Source organism: Anguilla rostrata, chromosome 9 (genome assembly GCF_018555375.3).
Source record: "Anguilla rostrata isolate EN2019 chromosome 9, ASM1855537v3, whole genome shotgun sequence".
NCBI lineage: Eukaryota > Metazoa > Chordata > Actinopteri > Anguilliformes > Anguillidae > Anguilla > Anguilla rostrata.
Genome location: NC_057941.1, coordinates 11,342,768 through 11,353,354, shown reverse-complemented (window position 1 = coordinate 11,353,354; position 10,587 = coordinate 11,342,768). Strand labels below are relative to the sequence as shown.

General features: G+C 38.2%; 1 protein-coding gene across 3 annotated transcripts; it reads right to left on the bottom strand.

The window, feature by feature from the left end:
- On the bottom strand, positions 1-8,768 carry gpr83 (G protein-coupled receptor 83). 3 transcript variants are annotated; one of them, XR_010332348.1, is made up of 5 exons: positions 7,443-8,768; positions 6,978-7,103; positions 6,589-6,722; positions 3,157-5,841; positions 1-2,343 (listed from the first exon to the last, which is right to left on the bottom strand). XR_010332348.1 is itself a non-coding variant. In XM_064350377.1 (4 exons), the coding sequence occupies exons 1-4, from the start codon at positions 7,839-7,841 to the stop codon at positions 5,223-5,225; spliced, it is 1,278 nt and encodes a 425-aa protein (XP_064206447.1). In that variant the 5' UTR covers positions 7,842-8,768; the 3' UTR covers positions 1-5,222. The 3 variants fall into 3 exon arrangements, 2 of the variants coding, with proteins under 2 accessions (XP_064206447.1, XP_064206448.1); XM_064350377.1 differs by having other exon boundaries at positions 1-5,841; XM_064350378.1 differs by having other exon boundaries at positions 1-5,841; positions 7,878-8,750.
- Between the last annotated feature and the right edge of the window lie 1,819 nt (positions 8,769-10,587).

Below are 10,587 nucleotides of genomic sequence, written 5' to 3'. Positions count from 1 at the left end.
AATGGTAAAGTTTGTATTTTATTACATGAACAGCAAAAACAACACATCAAAACAAGAGTATACATGTTGGATTCACGTCATCCTCAAGTGGGTCTATTGCATGGAAATAAAAATACCTCTATCAGGAACCTATAAGGTAAACTTGTGAGTTTGTTCTTAAACTTTGACAAAACAAATTATAGCAACAGAATACAACTGTCGCTCATACCAAGTTTGAACCCCATCTCAGGAGCGATTCTTAGTCGCGAGGATATTCTTGTGGGGGTTTTTTCCATGTCATTTTGCTGTGCCACAATAAATTAATTAGGAATGCTTGATTCAGTAAACCATTCACTGAATCAAGCATTCCTAATTAATTAATTGTGGCACAGCAAAATGGCATGGAAAAAACCACGAGACCATTCCGAAATTGAGTATCTTGATGTTGGAAAAGTCACAAACAGACACAAACAATAGGTTTATTTAGAAATTGTAACCACAAGATGAAAAGAATGTGATACATATTACCACATCATCTTTTAAATCATCTAGATTTTGTTACATAATATGCAATGGTGACAAAATCCTTATTCATTGAAGTGGATATTTTTACCCAGTAGGCTGTGAAAAGCCAACTAAAACATCAACATATCTTCTGAAAGCAACTGCACGTAATTCCTATGACATCCTTACAGTAACATGATTCAGCACCTAGTGTCAAGGAAACTGCGCACTGACTGCCAAATGCATGAGTGATTGTGCTGACATGTCAGCATTCCCCTCTAAAGAACATTGCAAAATCTGTGTTATTCCAAGAGTCAGTTCTGTCAAAACCCACTTAACCTAATACTGTGAGATATGTCACTTACAGGAAGTACTTGCAATTCTTTCAATTGTATCAACGTGTACTGAACACAATAGAAAACACTATGCACACATCACATTTAGTACAGGGAACATTTCTTTTAATTCTACATTTTTAGCACAAAGGAATCAGTCAATATACACATACAGGATAATATTTTCACTTGTTACTTGAGCAACACATCTGTCATGAAATTTGTAAATTCAAAGATTGAACCATGTAACTGTTTTTTTCAGTATATTGGATTTGTTTATGATAAGAAACAAGCATTTCATTTGTTTTTATTGACAATTCATACTTGCGTGTTAAGGATGAGTTTTTATGTAAGATATTGGTAAAAGTTTCATAGTTCAACAGTGCCTCATCATTTGAAATGTTAGAAGTTGACACAAATTTCTGCACAGCAAACAAGTTTATTTCAAAGGCATACTATGCAGGATTCTTACATTAAAAATATAATAAAATAACCGTTTTTATCTACGATGTACCGGCAATCTTTGTCTTTGTGCACATTTGTTGAATCCATGCTCCTCTGCCTGTATTTCTTCTTCTAAAATGTGTTTGGGATGTTTCTAGGCACGTTTTTCTGTGTGGGGGGTGTGGCTACAGAGCCTGTGGTTTGGGATCAGGTTTCAGCGGAGCATTTGTAGCTAGCTACTGAAATGTCGGAAATAAAGAAGAACAAGTGCAGTGAAACGACAAGTCGACATGCTCATCCAAAAAAACAGTCAACCTTGGAATAGCTTTTCCTCAACGGTGACACCTGAAGTACACAATGGGGATGAAAAGTGACATGTGAGTTGGCAACTTGCCATGTTTTCTGTTAAACCTGTAAGTAACGTTACCTCTGGTTGTCCAGCTAGCTACTTTAGGTAGCTTCGCTAGATGGCCGAATTAGGGTTCTTGGAGGTGAGTAGGCGGGGTTGAAAATGAAGGAGACTTCTTTTATTGTAAACACAGGATCACAGCAAGGCTAAAATGTTGCATAATATGCCTTTAAATACCTTGTCAGAAGTGTAACTTTAATGACCCATGAAAGACCATGCTGATATTGTTATGGAAATGCTCACTCTTCATTCGGTTTACATTGTACTAGAACCTATATATACCATTGATGTTGCTGTAAACAACTGTACCTTTAGATAACAGTATCACAAAAATTCATTATTGTATAATAAAGTGCCTATTTTGCAGACTGTAAAATTTAACAGTACTTCACTGTACAGTGAAATGCAGTTCAGCTGCCAGTAAGTTATATTAAAGTAACCATGAGTTTCTCTGCAGGACCAGGAGATGCCGTGATTAATCTTTACTGTACAGCCCTGATGCCTTCTGACAAACCTAAAAATAAACCTGAGCTATGAAGTTGAAGAACTCTGCTGAGGATAACCATTTGAAAGGAAAATCAGCATTATTCATTATGTGGTTTCTGATTTTCCCGTTTTCCACCTAATTCCGAATGCTTCGTCATAATCTCTGGCCAAGATCAGTGATGCAACCTTAAAGGAGTAACATGGTGGCTGAACGTGACACCCAGTTGTCTTTAGGCAACAACAAAACAAATGTGCATAATTTTTTTATTATTCAGTCATTTCAATGTACTTTAAAATGTATTTTTCTAAGCCTAAATTTCCCACTATAAAAGTTCACCCGAACCGTCTGGGCGTGGTAATGAGAACTGTCAGTTAGCTATGATTGACAGACCGTGCCCCATTACCATAGCTACCCCCATGATACGCGCTCTTTTTGGGAGACTTTTCACAAGCTAGCTAGCTTAGTAGTATATCAAGTATCGATAGATAGCTAAGGTAAGGACGTTGACTTATATCCAATTATAATTTTTGCTATCTAGCTAGCCAAGTTAAGATAAAAGCACAACTATAACGTCCTCATAAAAGCAAACCAGCTAGCTAACGTTATCGATAATATTGCCTTATGAAAGCAAACTACCTAGCTAGCTAAATGAATATAACCAGAAATAATCTAATAGTCCTTAAAAGGCACTCTAATTTAAGTGAACCTAACGTTAGTCAAATATTTGCATTGTCTTGCCTGTAAGCCAGCGGCGCAAACTATGGGTCTCGAGTTATCCATGGGTTTACGGGGCGTGGAAAGGGGAGTGGTTACTGTGTTTGTGACGCACCAAGTTGACTACTTTCTCAACCGGTTGAAAATAGGACGATAAATTTAAAACGCATATTTCTCCAAAAATACAGAACCGACATATTTAATACTTTACTCGTTGTGTTTCTTCAATGCCTCTTGTGCAAATAGCACATAAAACCGAGAAAGTGTGAAAATCACCATGGTACTCCTTTAAGTACCAATTTCATAGAACAGAAAAAAATGATGTTTTCTTCACCAAAACACATTTTTTTGCATTTAAAGAATCTTACAGAATCTGCTGAGAATCAGCTACTTTAATGATGTGTTTTTGTCTTTAAATATTCCAAACCGTAGTACCAAGCATGGAGAACAAAAACATTTTTTTAAATCTAACTGGTTGACAAGAATGCCTTTATAAACAGTTTAATGCAGCTTCATAATTACATTCACTTCTACCTCATTTGCACAACGATTCTATAGAGTATTTTCAAAATCACCTTCTCCACAAAATTAAATGGCAAAATGTCATTTTAAGTTTAAGTTTTATGCTTTATTGTCAGAATATGAAAATGAAAAGGCTTCAGCATTCAGTATTTTAGTTTCTGCTGAAATCTTTTAGTTGTTTAGTGAAATATCTGCTGTTCTCCACAATAATACTTTTAGAACAAATAATATGCATAAACTTTTTTGTGCTATGCTGTACAGAATGCCAAAGAATATACCAGAAGCACACAGCTATGGTTGTGGTGCACCAGGTCTGCCCTAAGTATGTTTGACTCTGATGTATATTATCTCATTCACTACCATTTCAATTAGAGCATTTTGGCTACGGTTCACTGTCAGATGTAATTCACACATTCTACAGCATACACATGGTGACTATGTGTGTGGTGTATAATATTATTGATATATTAATGCCTAGCTCTGCCATTGCTCCGATTCTTTGCTAAGCTCTTCGGTCACAGCCAATTACCATGTTGGTGAATGTTAAAGACTTTTCACTTCGTACTGCAGAAATGCAGCTATGGTGATGCTCCAAAAGCATAAGGTTCACTAATACTTATATTCAAAGCTTTAATCAACATCAGTGCATCGGACAATTGAACTGTCTTCTTCCCTGTGTCCTCCAGCTACACATACAGTACTATAATTGAGTTTGTGGTTGGTGTGGTTTTTACATGTTTTTATTTTTTGTAACATGTAAATTGTATGTGGCCAATCATTTCTTTCAACTTGTGCTTTTCAACCCTGGTTCATTTCATTATTTGAAATGTCCTCACAGTGGTACTTCACCTCATTCTGCCTTTATTATGTGGTACCTGATGATAGGTAATTGCAGTTTATGAAAAATGTAATCATTTTGAAATTAAAAAAGGTTTTGCTACAATTGCACGATGACTACCTACCTACTTAAGTCAGCAAAATAATAATCACCGGCTACATGATTCCTGCTGCTGCCATATTGTAAACGATTTGTATTTATCAAGACCAGAAAAACAAATATATATTCTGAAAGTTTTAAAATTAAAATGTAAACAGTTATTTATGAAAAACTGACAGGTTAATAATATACCTATGTGGAATGTAATACGGCAACAGCTTTGGAAGGCAAACAGATGGGGATATATACGGTAAACTTGTACAGTACAGCTGTTTAGAATCAACAAAATGTTGCACTGGAAAGCAAAGGAGGGATGCAGATGATGCATGTGTTTTTATCCCCTTTTTACAATCAGTAGTTCAAAAACAATAATGACTGGACATTAAGTGGCATGTAAATGTCCAGACAGATGATAACTACGATATGAATTCAGTGACTGAATTGTTACAAATTCAGTTAAAATAAAGAGGCTAACTCTTTCTTTAAATAAAACATACACATGTTCATGTCTGAGAAAGCAATTAAATAACTTTGTGAAATACAACAAAATGTAAATATCACCTCATATAACAAAATGGAGAGAAGAACAAATGTACATTTTTTACAACAACTTTTTACGTACCATTTTATTCCCTAATTTGGAATGTCTGATTAAATGTGCAATATCCATTCAGGTACACTTGCACATATCATCTGAAACACATTCAAACACCCGCTGCTCCCTTCCATTCTGCATTCCATCAACTGGAAGGGAGGAGGAATTTAACAGTAGTTTCTCCAGTGTGAAGCCATATCTTTCCAAATGCAGGTTGAGAACACACTCCATGGTGAATTCAATGGAACTGCTGACCGTCGACACAACTGTTAAGGTCCCCTCGGACTGCTCTGTCTCTAGGAAACAGCTACGATTGGCTCAACAATGAAGATGTCTGTTTTCCCTGAGCTAAGGGTAGACTTGGTTCCGTGCTGCAGCGTTTGGTTTTCAGCACTTACACTCTCCACCCATGCATTCCGAAAAGGTGGGGAGGCACTGGGCATAGCCTGGGTATGGACGTGCTGCAACCCTCGACACATGCAGAGCAGGGACCTGAGCTCCGAGCGGAAGCTGTCATTCAGCCAGCAGTAAATGAAGGGGTTGTAGCAAGTGCTGCTCATGGCGAACCAGTGGAAAGTGAAGTACAGGGCGTTGTTGGTGACAATGGCTTTGCTGGAAACCAGAATCACATAGCAGTTAAGTGGGAACCAGCAGACTGCAAAGACCACCACCACCAGCATTAGCATCTTTAAGGTGGTCTTCTTCTTGCGCCGCTGGGCAAAGTACTGCTCCATGGTCACGTCTCCTATTGTGTTCCTCATCCACAGCTTCTTGGCCACAACGATGTAGGCCGCGGAGATTATTGTCAATGGCAGAACATACAGAAGTGCAAACGTGGCCAGATCCAAGTACTTCCAGAACAAATCGGCAGGCTGAGGGAAGCTGTGCAGACACACCATTCTAACCTTTTTGTAACTTTGAAAGCAAAGAAAGAGCGCTGGTTATAAGCATTTTACAGCAATCCAAAGAAAGAAGCAGTGGAGGACATTTGTACGCATAATGATAACGGTTCGTTTTGAACCTGTAACACTCAAACCAGATGTAAGGTAAGATGGTGGGCAGTCAGGAGTTTTAAAAGAACATACATTGGTGTCATGATTGAACCATGCATTCTGGTTTCTTGATCATGCTCTCAAAATGTTCAATGAATATCAGATATCATTCTGACTCTTGATGAATGGGGCACAACTGATAATATAGAAAAACAACTAGCCAGTCTACATTCACAGAAGGTGAGCTATTCTTCTGGGTAGATGGGATAATGAATAGCTAACAGGTGAACAGGAGAGAGTTAGAAATGTGATGAGCTAGTTGTATTGAGGAGTAAAATTTTCTTTAAATATTTGCATACTGTTTTGGAGATGGGACACACAAGTAAAATAAAGAGATTTCACCCAAAACAGGCTATACAATGTCTGTTCCCACATGTGAACCATCTATCACTTTTTAAACAGATCAATAAATGTATAATGTCTAATGGCAAGTCGATTCTAATTTTCACTGATACCCATAATTTTCATTTTTCATATGGCATAGCCTAACTCATTCTGTAAGAAGATAAAGGTAATGGAATTACCTTTGGATCTATGATAAATATCGGTGCATCTAGTCGCTCTGATTATGTATTTGGCAGAACTGACTGGAAGGCAGCACATTTCTTACCCGAATTCAAAGCGGAAGAGCTTCTGATAGATTGCATGCGGTAACGAGAAACACGAGGCTGTTACCCAGATCACGGCGATACAGATAAATCCACTCAACATAGACATCCTCCGTTTCAGGGGGTGCATGATGACCTGCAAATAAAATTATACTCTCTAACTGTCCACACCAAGTGCTAATATATTGCAATTAGCATTTCCAACTTGTACAGCCTACATGGTTAGTCATATCATGTTTCAGTACATCCTGTCTTAGAGTTGTCGCTGTTCAAAGGCGAACCGTTTTTTAAGTATACAGTCAATGTATAATTACACAAAAAATGACATTTGAATGATTAGAAACTACATTCCTTCGGCATCTCTTGCAACTATTCGAAATGCGGCACTTACTTGATGACGATCAATTGCGATGGCTGCGAGGGTCAGCACTGACACATGAACTGAACAGTACTGTGCGAAGCGACTGACATGGCACATCAGTTTTCCAAAAACCCACGTACTGTTGACAAACCTTACCTGAAAAAGAATAAATAAAAGCAGATTGCACTAATATTCATTTTAAATGGGCTCTACCGTCACCTCAATCAATCAGATCAATCTGAAATTTTCGTCCAACGAATTATAAAATAATAATGTAAAGCAACACATCAGTTACTAAATTAACTGAAATGTATCCACATGTTTCTGTGCATTTAGAATGATTCCGATTCTACAACATATGCGGCAGTTGCCTGCGTAGGAGGCTACCTCTCGCTGGTTAAGCGATAAGCCACCATTAATTGAAAGATATCTCCAAGAAATGCTTTTCAATAATATAACAGGTTCATAGAATCTTAATTTCAGATAACAACTTACCAGAGTAAAAGGGGTGTTCAGAAGGGTGATCATTATGTCAGCAATTGCCAAATTCACAATGAACAAACTTGTTACAGAATGCATCCGCTTATTTTTCAAAACAACGTGACAGACCAAAATGTTTCCAAACAGTGAAATGACGATAATAACAGAATAAGCCACAATAAGCAAAGCCTTTACTGTAGGGTTCTGTGATTCGGTTTCATATTTGGTCCCGTTATCATATATTCCTTCATCTAGAGTAAAATTCCAAAACGAAGAATGATTTGGAAAATCGTAGAAATTTGAATAAATATCTGATGAATTGATGTAGCCATCTTTTTTAAAAGATCCAGAGACATAAGGCAACCAAATGTATTTCGTCATTTTGTAGGAAGCAACTTCAGAAAATGTGATCATTCCCCATAAACACTCTGTGACGCGTTCTGGACTAACCTACAGCAGACGCAACAGCAGAGATAAAGGGGGGTCATTTGAAGTCTTTTTTTCTTTCTTCTTTTGTTCTTTTGGAAAATGAAGTCCTCGTGTCCCTGTCGCAAAGAAAGTCTCACTGAAATGGGGGGAAACAGCCCTGTAAATATGCGACAAGGTCTCTCTCTCTCTCTCTGTCTCTCTCTCTCTCTCTCTCTCTATCAGACGCGCACACACGCGCGATCGCGCGCGCAATCTCGTGCTATATCCTAGTGCAGCACCGAATATGCATAATTGTTAGGCTATATCCAGAATAACTTCACCCACACGTTGTCCCCGCAGTGCCAGCAGTTGGACCCTCTCCAGCTGGACGCGTTAAATGTCACGGAAATTATACAGCCCTCTGTCATTTTCATATTAACTAGGCCTATATTAAACATTGAAAGGAGGTAGCGAAAAACACGTTAAGATACAATACATGCAGCAAACGGACTAGTGTATTTTATGTAGGCTACAAAATTAATTCAAAAAAGTTATTGTCGGCCTAACTGAGAAAATTAGCAATGTGTCACATATATATGGCTTGTAAAGTAACCTGCTAACAAGTGCTTCGATTCTGCAGAAAAAAAGAAACACCGTTTCCTTCCATTCATAATCAAAGAAAGAATGTAGCTGATTTTAATTGATAAGAGAGGCAGAAAATGGAATATATCATTGGCTTCGGTTTCTATCAATTAAAAGTAGGCTAACTAGTACGGATGTGCGGATCGATACAGAAGTATCGATACTTCCGGTCCTGACGCTTAATTTTGAGAATCCATCCTCAGGCTCTCATAGAAATGTCGATGTCAGATGTGTTCTTTGAGTTTGACTTTATTAAAGAAAATGACACGTAGGAAATGATTGTGTAGGATGTGACCTACTACTTATATTTCCATCCTCTCCCTCCGCTCCTCAGACACAGGCACATGGGGAAACACGCAGTTCAGTTCATTTTGCTTAAAATGCACTTCCCCACCTTCAATATATATTATTAACAGATAGGACCACTCTGTCGTATCTTGTGGCCAACAGTGTCAGAAACTGTTCCTGGCTTGTATGCAAGTGCACTGGAGTAGTCTGCATGCTTTGGGAGCACTGGTCCTTCCTTAAACTGGATGTAGGGGACACAACTGTAATGTTCAACTGGCCCAAATTGTGGAGAAAACTGTGAAGTTTGAATTAAAAAATATTGCACCTTAGGATAATTGGAAAAGCAAAAGAAACACATGGGTTCTACACACATTAAACATTAAAAAAGCTTATAATAATGAGTATATAGTACATGAAAAATAGGACAACATAGAAGTTAAATTGGGAGTTACATCCTGAATGATAAATACATGGGCCAGATAGTATAGTAAGTTACATTATGGATTTAATATGTCAGAAAATCACAGTGAAAACACTAACAGTGCAGTGAATAAGTATTTGCCCCCTTCCTGATTTCCTCTATTTTTGCATATTTGTCACACTGAATGGTTTCAGATCTTTAGACAAAATGTAATATTTCATGAAGGGAAACTAAGTAAACACAAGACAATTTTCATTTATTTAATGAAAAATGTTATCAAACACCCATATCACCCATGTGAAAAAATAATTATACCCTTATTTCCTCAATCAACCAATTAACTAAATTGAATTGATAATTAGATTCAACAGATTGAACACAGCCAGACTTGATTGCAGCCAAACCTGTTGAATCTAAACCTCACTCAAACTTACCATCAGTATGAAGCAGTCACCACAATGCTTCTACAAGCACACTATGCCACGATCAAAGGAAATTCAAGAGGAGATGTATCATGTATGTTTGGAAAGGGTAACAAAGATATTTCTAAGGCTGGGGGACTATACCAAACCACAGTGAGAGCCGTTATCTCCAAATGGAGAATACTTGGAACAGTGATGATTCTTCCCAGGAGTGGTCGGCCTTCCAGAATTTCTCCAAGAGCCCAGCAACAACTCATCCATGAAGTCAAAAAATATCCCAGGAGAACATTCAAAGAATTGCATGCCTGTCTAGCCTCAGCTAAGATCAGTATTCATGACTGGGCAGAAATGGGATTCATGGGAAAATAGCAAGGCAGAAATCACTTATAACCAAGAGAAACATCAATGCTCGTCTCACATTTGCAAAAAAAGTACCTGGATGATCCCCAAGCCTTTTGGGATAATGTTGTATGGACAGGTGAGTCAAAAGTGGAACTTCATGAATGACACAGGTGCCATTATTTCTGGTGTAAAGCAAATACTGTCATGGTCCTGTGTTCCTGTCTGCGTTTCCCCTGTTGGGCCGCCAGATGGCGGCACTTCTGTTTTGTGTCCTGCTCCCCCTGTGTTAATTGTATGATTGTTTTCAATTGTCTCATTATTGGTTCTTTATTGTCTCGTTTTCCCTTCCCTCTCTGTGGCCTGATTGTTCATGGTGCCCTCCTGTGTCTCGTCAGTGTCTGTTCTATTTAAGTTTCCCCCTCCCTTGACTCAGGTGCTGGATCCTTGTGGTTATGGCAGATTGTTTGTGCGTAAGCCTCTGCCCCATGTGTTCCTGCCCATGTCTTGGTTTTCTAGTGTTTTTTTGGAGTTTCTGCATTTCCTTTGTTCCTGTGTTTGTTTCCTACGTATGTTTGCGCCGACCGTATGTACCTGCCTGTGTTTGTGACCTGTTTGTGTTTGTGTCTGCCCTGCCTGT

Bases quoted from the DNA above. Each gene is read 5' to 3' on its own strand.
- gpr83 (XM_064350377.1), bottom strand. From the start codon at position 7,841: ATGATCACATTTTCTGAAGTTGCTTCCTACAAAATGACGAAATACATT. The intron at 7,104-7,442 runs GTAAGTTGTTAT...ATTCTTTTTCAG, and splicing joins TGAACACCCCTTTTACTCTG to GTAAGGTTTGTCAACAGTAC. The intron at 5,842-6,588 runs GTAAGAAATGTG...TTGCTTTCAAAG, and splicing joins CTCTTCCGCTTTGAATTCGG to TTACAAAAAGGTTAGAATGG.